General features: G+C 36.6%; 1 protein-coding gene across 1 annotated transcript in view; it reads right to left on the bottom strand.

The window, feature by feature from the left end:
* Nkain3 (sodium/potassium transporting ATPase interacting 3) overlaps window positions 1-18,304 on the bottom strand; it is a 619,021-nt gene that overhangs the window by 161,371 nt on the left and 439,346 nt on the right. Inside the window, exon 4 of the mRNA XM_005361913.3 lies at window positions 10,163-10,360. Within this exon, the coding sequence (XP_005361970.1) occupies window positions 10,163-10,360 (198 nt within the window). The remainder of the gene's footprint in view (window positions 1-10,162; window positions 10,361-18,304) is intronic.

Genomic DNA, 18,304 nt, shown 5'->3' on the forward strand with positions numbered 1-18,304 from the left:
CCCATGGATCTTTGGTCTCCTGCACTTGAGCAAGAGATATCTTCATCATGGACAGTGTTGACTTTGTGGATGATCAGGAAGCACACAGTGAACAGAAGAGGTCAGGGATGATATATCCCCCAGGACTCACCCCCAGTTACCTGCTTTCTCCAGATGGGCTTCAAACCTCACAGTTTCCCAAACTTCTCAAAATAGTGTCACCAACTGTTGGGGCACAACTGTTCCAAATATAGATTCAAAGCAGGGTACCATGTAGGAAGTATACACACACACACACACACACACACACACACACACACACACACACACAAGATTTTTACTTAAAAGAATTATTTATTATTTTGAATTTCTAATATATGATTAATTTTACCAATGAGAATAATTTGGTAAATATTTTTCACTTTGAAATCTATGCAGGATAAAAAACAATCTCATATGAAAATTTTGACTTACATGATAGTACCAAATAAACAAAATTTACAAATTGACTCTTTAAACCTTAATGTCTTTTCAAAACACACATTAATGTAAATTTATTTATATTAATTTTGTTGCATATATTAACAAAGCACCCTCAGTGGGTATAGTAGAGAGACACAGAGATAGAACAGATCCAGGTGGGATGTCCCCTCAAACCACTGCCACTTGCTGCAGAGTTGTAAATTCTTTTTGAATAAATTTGCCTGTTCTTTTCCCCTTTTCTGAGATGTTTTGGGCAATGAAGCGTCAGAGATGGGGTCAGGGAGAAGATACTAGCATCTTCTTACAGGTCACTAGTTTTATGTATATGCATGCATCTTACTGCAGGTGACTAGCTGTATGTGTATGTATATATATTATTACAGGCGATAAGTTGTATGTATATGCATGCACTTTACTACAGATGACTAGCTGTATGTATATCATGTACTTTACTGCATGTGACAAGCTGTATGTGTATGCATGAACCTTAGTACAGGTGACTAGCTGTATGTATATGTGTTCATCTTACTGCTGGTGACTAGTTGCATGTGGATACATACATCTTGCTGCAGGTGACTAGCTTTCTGTATGTGCACGCATCTAAGATGTCAAGTGCAAAAACAAAGTGCATCTAGTGAATGGTCATTTGCTCTGGCACCCCAGTTCTTTGCCAATATCACCTATCCTGTTATCTTTGACATGCAAGATAAACACTCTTTTGTTTTTTATTTCTTGCAGATTTGTTTGCAAGTCTTGCCAATGTTTTAGAATTTCTATTTCCAGTGATACTTTATTTTTTTAAAAATATTCTATTGTTTGACAAACCATTTCTTTGAGTAATTTTTTTTGGAAATTAATTTTTTTTATTATAAAAATAGTTTTATGGTTAAAAAGAATATTAAGAGCACTGATTGTTTTTGTAGAGGATCTGAGTTTTCTTCCCAGAACCCACCCGACAGCTCACAACCTTCAACAACTCAAGTTCTAGGGGATTCAACACATACTTTAGGCCTCCATGGGCACTGCATGCCTGCGATGTACTTACATGCATACAAGCTAGACATTCATACACATAAGAATAAATAAATCTTAATATTCTCAAACTTTCATTTTGTAATACATTCAGACTAACAGTAAATTTGGGAAACATAGTATCAAGGATTCCTGCATATTCTCGAGCCAGATACCTTATACACCTACAGTACAATAAAAAATAACCAGAAATTAATGCTGACATAATTCTGTTTTCTAGTATACAGATATATTACAAAATTCTTCTAAATTTTTATTTGATCTATTTTTAAATGTATATACATTTTAATTAAAATAGATTGGAATCACTTTTCCCCTTTCCTTCCCTCCTTTCCACTCCTCCTGTGCTTATTATTGTTACACACGCACACACACACACACACACACACACACACACACACGCACAAATATATAAATGCAATGTGCTGAGAGCACTTTTTTGTTTGGTTATATAAGCTTTCAGAGCTCATCGCCTTGTAGTGGATAACCAGGAGGGCTCAATCCCAGGAGTGACTACTTCTCCCGCTCCCTGAAGACTTTAGTTGCCTGCAGTTCTTTGGCACAGGGGAGGACCTCTTGAATCTGCCCCCTTCCATGTTCACATTTCTATTGCTCCTGTCACTCTTCCACTCTTGTTTATGTGCCCATATAGAGCAGAGACTGTTTCATAGCAACATTTCTGGCTCTAATAAAAATTTCAATGAAAGTCTCATTGTGGTCTGTTTTCAGTCTAGGACATAGATTCACTTTTACCTTAAATGCTTTGTGATGTCCAGTGACTTTTGCCTCCCCTAATCTAGAAGAGTTCTTCACTCTGTCTTAAATTTAGGTGACTGTTTTTTTTTTCAATAGCAGGAGGTTTAATCCTCTGACTTGAGAGTGTATCATCTCAGTGTGAACAATACACATACACACCACCAAGGACACAACACCTCATTAGCTTGGTATTCAAACCTCCTTCATTGCAGCCACCCCTTCCTTTCAGCTTTAAGCCACTGTTGAGTCCAAGACCACCCACTTTTCTCCTAAAATGTTTTTGTTTTTTATTTTTTTTCTTGTGGTATTTTTCTATGTGGAATTCGTTTACATTTATTCTTATCCAAGAGAACTTCTGGGACAAAAGATAAACATTGTAGCTTCTCTGAATGCTACTTTCTCCTGTGGTTTCTTATGGCACATAGAAATTAATTTTCTAATTAATCATGTAATGAAATCAATTAATGCTAAGTGTCTAACATTAATACTCATTTTATATCTGGAGTAATTTTATAGCTTTCTGGTCTTCTACAATAGATAAAAACATATTATAGTAAGGACAATACCAAATTCAAGTTAACACATCTCCAACCTCTTACCCCAAGGTCCCACTAAAGCATTTCGTGGAGAGTAGGGAGCTACAACTGTGTTTGAATAAATGAAACTATTTGTCATTTAGAAATGATACAAAATGTGAAATGACAAATTTTTCTTCATGAAATTTATACAAAATTTTGTTTGCAGGTAAACGCTTTTGAATCATTTCTCTATTATGAATAGCTGCTTTTTCAACCTAATAGTTATTCCAACAAAGAGATAAAGATGAAAGTCTGCCAACATCCAAATGACATTAAATTACCCTAAGTAAAATGTCAGTAAAATTAAATTTCTTTTCTCTAATACCACTAAAAGCCCATAGCCACAATGTTTGTCTTGGTTAATTATTTAACAGATTTTAGATTTTCTATATTAATGGATTATGTGTCAGATAGTGTTTCTAATTAAACTTTGAATTTCTCTGATGAAACTGTATTTAAGTCTATAGAATGTCATAACTCACCATTGCATTTAACAATGTCTAGCAGATCATTTTAAAATAACAAGGTAGTAATAATTCATAAAAACTCACGAGCACGTCTAGGATACTCATGGACATTGAAGCTTAGGAAAATGAATTTCTTTGTTTGGAAATGACAAGAGAGTTTTGATGGCTCTAAGAGTTGATTAACACGCAGAATAAAATTTTATCTTGTACATTTTATTATGAATAAGATACAAAATAAATCTGATCTTTAAATATTCACATTCTTTAAATTATTAAAACCCATAAATCCTATATATAATTATGGACAATATCAATATTATGCTTACAGAAGACTAGGAAGTTTGATAAGAACAAAAACCTGTAAATCGGATGTTTCTATAAGATGATACATATACATAGACAGGTATATGATGGATTGCTGAAATTCTACTGGGAGTTTTACCAGTGGGAAGGTGAATGCTATATAAATTTGAATTATAGTTCTGAAAATTTTACCCGATATTGTGTGTGTATATAGCAGGCATAAGAATTAATATCAAGCCGGGCGGTGGTGGCGCACGCCTTTAATCCCAACACTTGGGAGGCAGAGGCAGGCGGATCTCTGTGAGTTCGAGACCAGCCTGGTCTACAGAGCTAGTTCCAGGACAGGCTCCAAAGCCACAGAGAAACCCTGTCTCAAAAATCCAAAAAAAAAGAATTAATATCAAGCATATGATAGAATATTATTCAGCAATAAAGGGAATGAGATTAGAAGCCTTAAAAATGCTGCTAATGAAAGAAGGCAGGGGAAAGACTTTCACTGACTTCACATCTGATAGATGACTAATATCCAAAATAAAGTCCTCAAGAAACTAGACATCAACAAACCATATAATATACTTTTTATAAATTGTGTACAGACTTAAACAGATAATTCTTATTAGAGGAACCTGAAATGGATGAGAAACAGTTAAAGAAATGTTTAACATTTTAAGTTATTAAAAAATACAAATCAAAATTACTTTGAGATTCCATCTTACAACTGTCAGAAATGCTAAGACAAAAAAAAAAACCCACAAGGTACAGTTTTTGCAGGTGAGGATGTAGAGCAAGGGAACACTCCTACATTGCTGGCTGGAGTACAAACTTGCAGAGCCACTATGGAAATCAATATGGCAGTTCCACAGAATACTGAGAATCAATCTACCAGTATTGAATCAATACTCAGGATTCAGCTCTACCACTCTTGGGGGTATAACTAAAGAAGGCCCCTTCTTACCACAAGGATACTTGATCAACTATGTCCATAACAGGTTTATTCATAAAAGCCAAAAACTGAAAACACCGTCGATGTCCCTCAGCTGAAAAAAAAAAGATTAAGATATGTGGTATATTTACCTAATTGAGTATCACTCAGATGTTAGAAAAGCTGATATCATGAAAATTGTAGGCAAATGGATGGAACTAGAAAAAAATCACCTTAAGCTAGGCAACTCAGATACAGAAAGAAAAACATATGTATTCACTTATAAGTGGATACAAGCTGTGTAGTAAATGATAATCACACTATAGTTACAGATCCTGAGAAGTTAGAGGAGAGGTCTAAAGGGTATGCAAAGATCTCCCTGGAAAGGGGAAATAGAATAGATTTTGTGGGGAGGGTGGAAATGGGAACAGGAGGGATCAGGTTGGAGGAGGAATGGAGGAAGAAAAGTATGGGGAGAGACAACTGGAAAAAGTGAGCATTTTAGGGGGTGATATGGAAACCTAGCATAGTGGAAACTCCCCTAAACCTACGATGGTTACCCTAGCAAGGACTTCTACTAATGGAGGATATGAACTGGCCATCTTCTATAACTGGGACAGGTTTACAGTGGTGGGCCTGGGACACTAATGCCACAAAACCTTCTACCTACAACCTGTCCTGCCTACAAGACATGCTAAGATATGGTGGCTAAGAGCTTCTGATTAACTACCAACAACTGGTCTAAGGTGAGGCCCAAGCCACTAGAGGGAGCACAGAGAGGGAAATTAAAGCCTTTTGTGACTAACCTAGCAATGAATTCATGGAACTGTGAATTGCAACAGCAGTGGAATACCAATCACAGAAACAAACCATATGTATGTATGTATTGTATGTATGTATGTATGCGTGTGTGTGTGTGTGTGTGTGTGTGTGTGTGTACTCTTACTGTTATTTTCAATTCATGGAGCTGCCAAGTAAAATCATGGTTCCGAGAAGATACACCACCTTATTGCTCTGTGGGTTTAAAACTTAACTCAGCAGCTAGGCGGTGGTGGCACATGCCTTTAATCCATCACTCTGGAGGTAGAGACAGGTGGATCTCTGTGAGTTTGAGGCTAGTCTGGTATACAAAAGCAAGTTCCAGGATAGACTCCTAAGCTATAGAGAAACCCCTATCTCGAATAAACAAAGCAAATCAAAAACCAAAAACAACAACAAAAACTCAACTCAGCAATAGGCTCTGGGAACACACATGCCTTTCTTTGCCATGACATAAGGATGCTTAGTGGTGTGAGTGAGAGCATGAAGTCTGAAGTCTTTCTATCTTAGTCTGAGGTTCACATTCACTCAGAAGATATAGAACCCAGGAAAATCCCTTTATCTTTGTGTAAGTCTTATTTTCTGATGTGTAAAATGAGTATAATAACATTTACCTAATGCGCCATTCTGAGCATTGAGTTCATACTCATAAATCATTTAGTGCAGCCTCAAGCAAATGTGAGGTAGGGGGAGAAGAAACAGAGGTGAAGGGAGAGAAAGGGGCAATTTTAACTGTGCTAACCTTTTTGGTGGTGTACAATCAATAGAAATTTAATCCAGGGATTGGGGTTGCACTTATTTTTGTACTGTTTTTGTAACTCCATAAGTACTGAGTTAGTTTTAGTGCTATCTGTGACTGTCACTGTAAAACTGACTCTGAGACAGAAGAGGATGCTATCTCTACAGCCTTTTGAAGACAGAGATTGTGCGGGTAGACTAAGGTTTTTTATTTACAGCTTATAATATGCAGTTTTAATGTTTATTTAGGCTGAATGCATCTGATATGGGTGTCTGAGAACAGCAACAAATGAAGATGTGCAAAAGAAAAATAGCTTAAAGAATGTGGGGATAACAGAAAACTGGTTCTCAGAACTCTGCCCCCAGTTCCAACATGAAAACTTGCTTCTACGATGTGAAATAATGAGACTCACGTCTGTGAAACCTAAGAGAAAATATCTTGACCCCAAGAACTCAAGACAATATATGCAAAATTAGTTCCAAAGAGAGTTAGAGGTGGTGAGTCTTAGAGATCTTTTCCAGGTTTGTGGGAGAAGGAACAGAGGGATTGGATTAGTGTTGTGTAATAATCTTCCTAGGAGAAGGATCGAGGGTGACAGATGGGGCAGAACCTGGTTCTACAAGGTTCTTTTGACATTCCTGACCATCTTCCAGGTGAGGAATGAACACACGGATGTAGACTGAACAGCCAGGCTTCCCACAAGGAGCTCAGATCATCTCACAGCTGGACCATAGCCATGGACTCTGATTTCTCATCTTGACATATTCCCTTGAAAAGAGCTTCAGCTCCATGTGCTGACAATTTACAGTAGCCCTGCGGAATGAGGGTAAGAAGAACCTTTGCTTGGGTTTGCACTCTTTGATTCCTGCTTCCAAGCACGGAGTGCATGTATATTGTAGTGTGTGTGTGTGTGTGTGTGTGTGTGTGTGTGTGTGTGTGTGTGTGTTTAGAATATGGTCCATGACCATCTTTGCTAGCTGTTATTTTTGTCATTTCTATCAAACTTGTACAGTTTTTTTATGTGAAAGTTTTGACTAGAGACTCCTTTCTTCTATTTCTAAGCAATAGCTTTAATGTAGAATTGTTCAGTTCACCAGCAGCGCTATATACCTTGGCAGATCATTAAAACATTTTCCTCTAATTTAGTGAAGAACAGCTGCCCTGAAATGCTTAGAGGCCCTCACCCAAACATCTAGGTAGTCTATAATAGTATTCCTTTCCTAGGCTCTTTTAGATGTTTTCATCCATCCAGTAGCTTAAGAACATAACCTTTGGTGTAGCTGAGCCTCCAGGATTCTGTCTCATATCAAAGAGGTCTCTCTTGGTTCTTGACTACAGCCTGCACCACACCTAACAGAGTATTAGCCAATCAACACACAGAATCCATTAAATATACACAAACTATTTTGTATAATCAGATTGTAATAGTGCCCATACTCCACCATGAGAAAGAAAAAATAAAAGTCAACCTCAACAATAAAATATAATGTAGAAAATCAGTTTCATATGATCTATAGTTTTGGTTGTCTCTAGTCAATTTTCATTTTAAACTATTAAGTAGAATGCTCCAGAAACTAACATTTAAATATTTTAAAACTGTACCTTGTTTTGAGTATTGTTGTGATGAAATCAATCACTTTTCAACCATGCTTGGTCATGAATTATCCCTCTGACCAGTGTATCCTTGCTCTTTTCTCTACCCTTTGTCTGAGATGTTGGGATGTTAGGGATTATATGGCACTGGCTGTGTTCTCATTTCTTTATTTTCATCAATAACTTCCCAGAGAACAACTGCAATGGTTTTGAAAACTCAGAGAAACCAGAAAAGACATAAAGTACTTCCTGTAAGTGAAAAGATGTAGGTTCTTGACTTAAAGCAAGCAAAAATGAAAAACAAAAAACAAAAAAAAAAAACACACATGCTGAGGTTGCTAAGATCTAATGTAAATTATTACTGCTAGTCTTTTACTGGGCCTAATTAAATTGTATCTATAGATTCATATATATAGGAAGAACTATATGTTATAGGATCCAGGAATATCTGTGAATGACAGACTGTCAGCATGATGTAGGAATGAGGAATTTGTTAGATGTCTTTAAGTAGTTCCTGTTGATGGGGAGGTTTACTATAATCCTATAGCTGTGAAAAATCAGAGTACATTACATTTCAATGTAAAAAGATAAAATATTGCATATTTTGTCTTTTAAATGCATTACACAAGAGACCTCAGAGAGCAATGGCCAATCCATTTATTCCGTAAAGGCTGCATAACAACATAAGAACTATGAATGCACACTGGCAGCCTTGACTGGTCACTAAAAGAAATTAAGAGATTCATTTACAAGTGACAGGTACATTTGGGCGGCAACATACATAGCTTATTTCAAATTTCCTTTTGGGTAAGCTTTTATGAGGCAGTCCAGCCCCTTCCCAAATATCCTCACCTTGCTCTGCATTTAGCTTGGTGTTACTCTGGGGGAATGGCCTTTTGGTACCTGCATCCCGTCTCATTGTAGACCTTTTGAAAGTATGCTATCGTCTCACTAGATGGTTTAGCAATTTACTGTGAACATTTTCAAGTGAAGTTAATTTTTCCACCTATAAGGCTAGACAAGTGTTTGGATTAAAAAAAAATATTAAGAAACCTTAGAATGTTATTTAAATGGAGGGTTCTTTTGTATTTTAAATGGTTAGTTCTTTTGTAGTTTAAACCAAACTGAAAAATCATAAGAGAATGCTAGCCTCCAGATTTCTAAAGCAAAGATTTCATCACACACATTTTACTGGTTTCACTTGAAACTACTAATTAAAGAAGGACCAGAGGCTTGCAGGACCTTGGTTCTACTGCAATTTAATGTGCCAGGTTTTGTTGACTCCCCATGGGAGGCCTTACCTTTCTGAGGAGTGAATGGGGGGTGAGTTGGGCGAAAGCAGGAGAAGGGGAGTGAGGGGGTGGTACTGTGGTTGGTATGTAAAATGAATAAAGATTTTAAAATAAAAACGGACCAAAGGAAAAAAAATAAAGACTCCCACAATTATGTGGAAAATGATGACATATGATACTTATAGAGCAAGACTGTAAAGATCTAGAATAAGCTAAATTCTTGATGGAACTTTAAAAACATTTTACTGGTTTCACTTGAAGCTACTGATGAAACTACTTGAAACTACTCTCACTAACAATGAGATGCCTTTTGTTGTGTCAAATAGTGGCTAGTTCGTGTGCAAAATAAAGCTGATAATGGTTATATTGTACTTTGACTCTCACTAAAATATTAACTCCCTATTGAGTCTCCAAGACATGCTGTACCTATCTGGAAGTGGTAACACAACACTTTAATCTCAGAACTTGGGAGGCAGAGGCAGGTTGGTCTGTGAGCTCAAGACCAGTCTAGAGTTCCAAGCCAGTCAAGAGCAAGATTCTGTCTCAAAAAAGAAAATAAACCACTCTACATTGTTCTTGATGTTACGCATTTTAAATAATTCCCCTCCATACAATGCTCAGAATGTAAGCAGGCATCTCAAGCAAAGAAATTACCTAACAGAATTCCTGGTACTTAAAACTTTCTGTCGCATAATCAAGCCAATTCCTCTGTTCCTTTATGGAACTGTGTTGGAACTGTGTCTTAACATAAAATATTAAATGTCCCTGGTGGGACTTAAATTTTTAAGGAATAATTATTTGAAACATGGGGTACATAATGATCAGCAAGCCATTGGACCTGCCTCCATCATTCCCCAGGAACAGAAGCCCATTTGAAGAATGCATTAGCAGAGCAGCTTGCGGTACTTAGTGGATAATGGACCACTTTGGGTGGTGATGATATTATTCCACTTTGTAGTGCAGGTTGGGTCTCAAAGTGGAAACCATAGTAACGACTTGGTCCTAAACAAAATGTCTATGTGAAGAAAATTAACTGGAAAAATCCAGTTAATATGTATCATTAAAGACTCCATGATTGCCACTGTTTTGTGGCTAATGCTTTCTGTGTGCTTATATGAGGCCTTATGTACCAGGTTGCAGATATAAGATGTCAACGAAGAAGACTTTCTATTGGACAATAATCCAAAAGTGAGACTTACAGATAGCAGTATTTGTACAGCACTGTGGATGACCTCTAGGTACTGGAAATCGACGACACAGCCTGTGACTGAGACATAGGTGTAGTCATCCATCATGCCATGGGCCGATGGGGGCAGCACTCTCCGGACACAGCCAGGTCCATGTTCTCTCCACCATGACCGGTGCACAGAAATGTTGAAGGTCATCAGATCTGTGTCCTACATGACAGTAGACAAGAGAACAAAAGAGACAAGCTCATTCACATCATATTTCTGGCTTTGACATTGGAAAGAGTTCAGGACAGGTGGAAGTGCTGAAATGATTTTAATTTCAAATGGAAAAAGAAGAAAAGTCAAAGAGGCCTGTGACTATTACATGACTGCACTACTGAGTTATCATTTAACGTAGAGACTTAGTCCTTTGGGCACTATTAGCCTCATAAGGTTAGTACACATCAAAAGTCCAGCAGAAGGGTGCTTTGCTTACATAGATTTTTTGATGCATTTCTTTCTGTAATATCATTGGCATCATCATCCTAAATTTCTATTTACTGAGTGTTTCATTAGATGATGTTGTGCAAGAATTTCACACACTATAGCTTCTTTTGAAAAATCTCATAGGGGATTTGTTCAGAATCCTCTATAGATACCAAATGTAAATGATGCAATATTTACATATAAACTTTAGCTATTTTTACCTAAATTCAATTCATCTCTATATTTTTATAATATAATGCCTAATAAAATGCAAATTCTGTGTAAATAGTTGAGGAAATAATGAGAAAATAGTTTGAACATGTTCTGTAAAGACACAGTTTGGTCTTACCTCACTATTTTCAATCATTGATTGTTAGAATATATGCATATGAAATCCACTGGTATGAAAGTCCATCTAAGCATTATTATCAACAAAATTAGAATTTAATGAATAATTATTCCCTCTAAAATGCATGTTACATTTCTAGAATCTGTTAATTTTATTTTATATATCAGTAATCAAACCTTTTCAGACATGATTTAAAATTTATCAGAGTGTTTAGTGGAGACAATTATGGATTTTTCATCTTCAAGAGAAGACTTTTAATATAGGGTGAATATGTCGAATAGTAAAAGCATCCCCTAACTTCTTGATGTCGATAGGAAAGTATCATTGGAAGTATGACACTTGACTTTCTGTAACAGGTTCATATGCATTGAAAATGTAATTACATCTTCAGGTTATGTGTATAAGGAATACATGAAACATACACATACTATGTAATTAGACTGGGGTCCCACACCCAAATTATCTTAGGTATACATAAATACCACAAAAAAACCAAGTAAATCTGAAAAATTTGCCCCAAACACTTTAGATACAGTATTCATTATCTATATTTCTACAATATCACCTGTGGAAGACTAGAATATTAGCATCTAAAATTCTGGATAAGATGGTAGACAAGAAATTCCCTTTGTATGACTTGGTGAAGAGAAAGAATGAGTGAAGAAAGAAAAAGATTCTATTCCAAAGACAGAGCGATTGCTGGACTTGTACAAAGACCAATACAGAACTTCTGAAAACGGCAAAGAAAGAAGAAAGGGATACCATGAGTAGAAATAAGCCAAACACAAGACATCTCCATTTGTGTGAAGGAATAGAAAATGAGTTCTTATCCAGAAGGTAACAGGACATCCTTGTGAAAGATTTGCTTTAGACAAGCTCACATCCCTGACAAACTTCAAATCCAGTTGCAAGTTTTGACAAGACAGTGATGCCTTAGGAAATAGGTCAGTACTGGAAAAGAACCCCATTTTATCACTCTAACTGTCTCAGACAGTACCATCTTCAGAGGGAACCTATTGTTTGAAAATGAGTTAAAATGTGGGGCCAGCAGATGGGGAACAATCGCTAATCTGGAGGCTCAACTTAACTAGGCCCTATATTAGGGTAACAGCTGTAAAGTGGCCATGAAGGACAATAACAAACCAAACAAGCGAAACAGAAGCGGTTTCTGCTCAGGAAGTGAACTGTGTGTGGAAGGGCAGCTCCATCTCGGTGACCTGAAACAGACTGCATCAACTGAGAGTAATTGTACACTTTGGAGTTGAGAACTGTGAGCCTGACGTCAGCATGTGGGTCAATCTCTAGAGCCACCCTTCTAACATTTACTGCTGTAGACTCTGAAAATTATGAAGCTCCAGTAGGAAAGTTGACATCCACATGTTTGTCAACAGGGTAATTAATACTGGAGAGATCTCCAAAGCGTAATGCCTCTTCTGCCTTTGCAGTATTGTTGCTTCCCCTAGCACATTCAGAGTACACCTCTCTCAGCTAGAATATCAGCACGGCAGAGGATACAATCTGAGGAGCCTTGTAAGGTGGAGCATCTGCAAGCTAAGACTGGCTGCTAGTATTAATGCCACACAGATGCACATAGAAGGGAATCTACTAATATACTAACACCTACGGCAGACACCAAATGCTTGTCCAACATGGGCTAACCCCAGCATAAATGACTGGAAAGAAGAGCCTACAAGTACAACTGACTTTCATCCTTGGTCTATGCCCTGCTGAGAGTGTGGATTCCATATCTGTTGGATGAAATATTCTGGGAATATTGGTTGAGATCACTAGACTCAATTCTACTTCAACTGAATTTTTAAATTTTTTAAACATTTAGTTAGTATGACCTATTTAAAGTTAAGGGAACTGAAGTAAATCAAGTAAAGGTATTGGTAAAACAAACCTGGAAACCTAGGTTTGAGCACTAGATCCTTGGTAAAGGTGAAAGAAAGAACTGACTTCACAAGTGGTCTGTAAATTCCACATGTTATTCCCACCCCAGTCATCATAATACATATACACAATAGTAATGATGAACAATTTAAAAAATATGATGTGGGAGCATTAATGCTACCCACTAATATTATTTCAGGATCTGTGTGACCTCTCATGTCCATTGTGTCTGTTTTGTAAAAGTGGAAGGCCCAATATTTGTTGTGCATATATTTGTAATCCTTACATAACAATGATGAAGTATTTCGTTTCTTAATATTTTGTGGCCTTCTTTATCTCTTTGGACTATTTTTGTTGTGTGTCTATTTTTATCATATATCAGAGCAGCTATGCCTTTTTGCCTTTGTTTGCTTACTGGATTGATTTCCACCCTGCAGCAGTCTTTGCCAAACCGGAGTCATTTTTGTAGTTAATAACAGTTTAAATTTAATTTCTAACTTAGTAACATGCTCTACATCTGTATTTGTGAGCTAAGTTTTTGTTGATGGTTATTATTGAGGGACGATTACTAGCTTGTGTAATTTTGTTGGCTGTGTTTTGGCGGGATGACTCTTCCATATTGTTTTAGTTCTTTTTGTCAACTTGAATCAAGCTAGAGTAAGAAGAACCTAATTGAGAAAATGATTCTATCAGAGTGGTCTATAGGCAGGTCTTTGGGGCATTCATTTTGAATTATCAGTTGATGTGGGAAGACCCAACCACTGTGGTTAGTGTTGTCTTGAACAGGTGATCCTGGAAGTGTAGAAAAGCTGCCAAATTGGATAAAGAAAAGCCCATCCTACACAAAGAATTACAAGTAAGTGAGAAAAGCGGGGAACTAAAGAAGTGACCCTCCTTAGGAAAGAGCACCCTAACTAGTTGTCTTGTGCCAAATGGTCATCCCTGAAAACAGACATACATGTAGCAATATTCTACAACAGTTTATATTTAGCAATATATATGTATAAAAAATACATATATGCATGTAATAACAACCGGTGGCAAAAAGAGGCTATGAATTTGAAGGAGAGTAGAGAAGGGTATATTAGAGAGTTCGGAGGAAGGAAAGGAAAGGAAGAAACAGTATAATTAAATTACAATATGAAATAGCCCTCATAAAAAATAAGCAGACTGAGTGAGCTAGGGAAAGCAAGTTAGTATGCAGTGTTCCTCCATGGCAAATGCTTCAGTTCTTGTGTCTAGCTTTCTACATACTGTAGCATCTTTGTGACCTCCTTGCTCACCCTTTGCAGAAGAGAGTATAAGCTTCAGTTTCCCCACGGCACTGTACGAGTTCAAAACCGGTGGCATTCAGTGTTACCCATCTGTGAGCTCAAGAGCTTTCTACTTCCTACCAGTTTCCATATGCTCTCAGAGTCTCAATCCCCACTTTCAGAAGCTATTAAAGTGGAAATTGTCCTCAGACAGCGCTGAAAGTAACTAGAGGAGCAATTATTTAGCATGTGCAATTGCCTGACAACCTCTGGTCGTACATGGAAGTGCTCCAGCAAAAATTGCTGGCCTGAATGACAACAGGATCTGCTTAGGAGGAGAGGAAGCTCTGAAGCCAACAGAATATGACCTTGCTTCTCCTCCCCAACTTCCCTGCTATGCAATGCTACAGTATGTTCTTGGGAAAAACTACTTTATGTGGTTGGATTTTCCTCAACTTAAGGAATGCAAAGAACTTTTATGGGCATGCTAAAAATCATACAGTAATAAAACATCACATATATATATATATGCATGCTTGTTGGTTTGCTATTCAATTACCTTTATAGAAATAGTGCTTTATTGACAATAAAACATTTCAGTTCATTTTTAGGGTCTGTTGATTTACTACATGAATCATTCGCAATTACTCTCGGAGGGAAAAATATTACAGAAAAATAATTGCTTTCATTGGTGAATTTGGTTTAATGCAATGAAATTTACCTGCAGGAAAACTGCAGAGATTTGCACCGACTGCTTTATTTTCTGGTCATCAGATTTAATCTCTTACAGTTGGTCCTGATTAATATAGAAGAAGCTGTGTGTTTCTTCTCGTCTTAACAGAATTCATTAGGTTCAGGATGAATTAACATGATCTCAGAATCCATAGAAATTTCTCTTTTTTTTTAAGCCCTCACATCCAGTGACCTTTGCTATTGCGGAATATAAGTTCTTTTCAATATGACTCTGACTAAAATGTATACAAATCAAACACAAATCAATTTATGAGTCAGTCATACATATTTGTTACACTCATAAAACCTCTCAGCATAGCTCTTACCTCTAGAGATGCAGCCACTCATAAGCCTTACTATGTTTTTCACCAAGAGTATTAAAATTTGACAGTGAACATTAATACCATAAAATTATATTTAAAGTCCAGACATGAAAAGTTTGCTATGGAGTTTATTATAGACTTGTATCTAATTTCTATGCCCTTCACTTCTGGATTTATAACACACACACAAAAAAAAACTACTAACCACATGACAACTGAATTTCCTGTACAAGAAAGATCAGACAAAAGGAATGCATTAAATGTAGTGTTTTTATATACATAAATTAATACTCGAGGCCATTTATTTTGTTGAAACTCTTAGTTACCAAGTCAAGACCTGTAGTTTTTAAACACAGGCAGGTGGATTAATCTGAAATCACAGTTATATTACAATAATTTTGAATATTTTCAATGTCATTTCTCCTTCTGATCCTGTAATTATAGTAATATTTAAATGACGATTTAAGCTCACCTTGTCAAGAAAGTTGAAAACAAAGGCAACTGATGCCTTTGAGATACAGGATTAAAAATGAACTAATGGAGTTTGGATTCATGAAAATATAGCTGAGGGTAACAGAATTTGGCATCCTCAAATATGACACCTGGCCATGAGGATTACTTTGAGCTAGAGAAATTTAAAAGAAAAAAAAAAGCTTTATTTTTCTTATTTGCTTAAAGCAAGGTCCTAATTTACAAAGCTGCACCCCTTCAATGCCTGCCAGGGGGAAGGCTAAGCTTGATCATCTAACAGGGCTCTCTTTGCTGCCAGCCCGGAGACAACACAGACGAGTCTACAAGGCAATGCTTCCTAACCACCATTGTCTATGATTTCTTTCTTACACACACTTCTTCTGCGTATGTGTTCGGAAAACTGGTATTTGAGCCATTTCTTTGATAATCATCCATTCTGTGGGTATCTGTCATGTATACATGCCAATGCTCTTATTTGGTTCTATGTTATTGTTATTCCATTCCATCATTTGCTAGTCAGTGTCTCGGCAATGGATTTAGGATAGAAGAACAATGTTATTCTATTGGTAGAGGGTGGTTTGTAGAACAAGGAGGAAAAAATGAGAGAAGAGAAACCAGAAAAGGAAGCAAAGCAGTGTGGGGAGAGAATAGATGCAGACAGGACCACAAAGCTGTAAGGAGAGCATGTGGTGTCTTCCTTCTGTGCTCATCAGTGAAGGCAATCAAAAACTAGAATGGTGATTTTGAGAGAGGTTAAGAAAAATAGCTGTTGATAGAGCTACATTCTATGGTTAAGGCCATGTTCTTCAAATATTTGAACTACAGAAAATTGGTTCAAGAACCCTTTGAAATGTTGCTCCTTAATTACACATATAGACATGCATGCCCACATGTTATTTAAATTGTTTCCAATGTATTATTTCACATGCAAAAAATCATTATTCATTATTTATGGTATGTAATTATATAAGTTTTCATTAGCCAAAGAGTTAGAATTATTCTCTTCATTCTTTATATCACCTGCTTCTTATTGTGTGTGCTTAATTTGATTTTAGACAATCTGTTTCTAAAAACAGATCCAACTAAACAATAATATTTGTATTTATATTTAATCTTAGTTGCAGATCAAAGGGTTGTTGAATTTGCCGTTATATAGACATCTGTCTTCTTGTCTTTTAACTTTGTTTTTATTAGTTGCCAGCACTACTGGACGTAAAAGCGATGATATGTTACAGAGAAGTCCATCTGTGGTTAAATAATTTGCTTATACGCCTTTAATCCCAGCACTTGGGAGGCAGAGGCAGGCGGATCTCTGTGAGTTCGAGACCAGCTTGGTCTACAGAGCTAGTTCCAGGACAGGCTCCAAAGCCACAGAGAAACCCTGTCTCAAAAAATAATAATAATAATTTGCTTATTTTTCAATCGTTGGGTAGAATTTGTATTTATACAATAAAATCATGTGAACAAAATACTTGCGCATTTTCGAATGTGAATTATAAGAGTAATACATATCTAATGATCTTCTCTACCCTAAACATTTTAGGGAGAATGTAGATTTATATGAAACACAGAAATCATGCTTCATGGGGGGAGGTTTAAGTACTTAGATATTTTAATATAAAGACTGGCAGAATTGGCCCAACTGGGACAGTAGAGGAGGAGGTAGATCAGTTAATTTCAGTAAAAGGTAGGGGAGAAGTCTAGGGTTTTCATCATCAGGGAGGAAGAAGCTGTGGTTGGTGGTTTGTGCATATATTAATTTTTGGTAATGGACAATCAGTTATAACACCTGTGCTTGGACTAGAGGAAGGGTTTGCCATTCCTAGGGAAGGCGTTGTCATTTTTATGGGTCTGAGAAACTGGGGTTCTTGACATGGCCATGATCATGCCAATGATACACATTTACTCAGGACTTCATTAATCCTCCACAACTTTTTATTGATTCAATAAAAATTCAATATCAATTTTATTGATATAGCAGTGATTATATATCCCTTTCCTACAATAAGAAGAGCTGCTATAGAAGAGCCTACAGAATATTCAAGTTTCCAATGGAGAAAACATGTCATTTGTTGATGCTTTTTTAAGTCATTTTGCAAGTCACAACAATAAAATGTGTACCTCTGATGTTGAATATAACAGTCTGAAAGCCTAGGAGTAGAGATTTACTTCTGTAATCATGGCACTCGGGAAGCTGAGTCAGGAGAATTGAGACAATTTAAGGATAGTATGGCTCATAAAGAAACCTTGTGTCCACATACATACATACTACATACATACATATATACCACACACTTAACAACCAGTCTTCAAAGTGGGGACTGGTCATTAAGCATTTATATACTCAATTTCTCATCCTTATCGCTGTGTATTTCTGGAGTTTTTCAGTTAACTGACTGTTGGCCAGATATAACCTTTATCATTAAACTGGGGTTTGATGCCACAGTTTCAATCACTTCATGAAGAAATGAAAGCCTATCCATACATTATATGATAATATTAGCATAGCTAATATTAGCTACACTTGGGATTTAGAGAGAACATAGAGTTCTTATCTCTTTTTATTAGGAATGTGTATTACAGAGGGAAAAGCAGGTGTCAAGGAAAATACACACATAGCAGTTACATAGTGAAGGGGTAGTTTGATATTGGTGACTAGGGTTGC

This window comes from Microtus ochrogaster, linkage group LG5 (genome assembly GCF_000317375.1).
Source record: "Microtus ochrogaster isolate Prairie Vole_2 linkage group LG5, MicOch1.0, whole genome shotgun sequence".
NCBI classification, from domain to species: Eukaryota; Metazoa; Chordata; class Mammalia; order Rodentia; family Cricetidae; genus Microtus; species Microtus ochrogaster.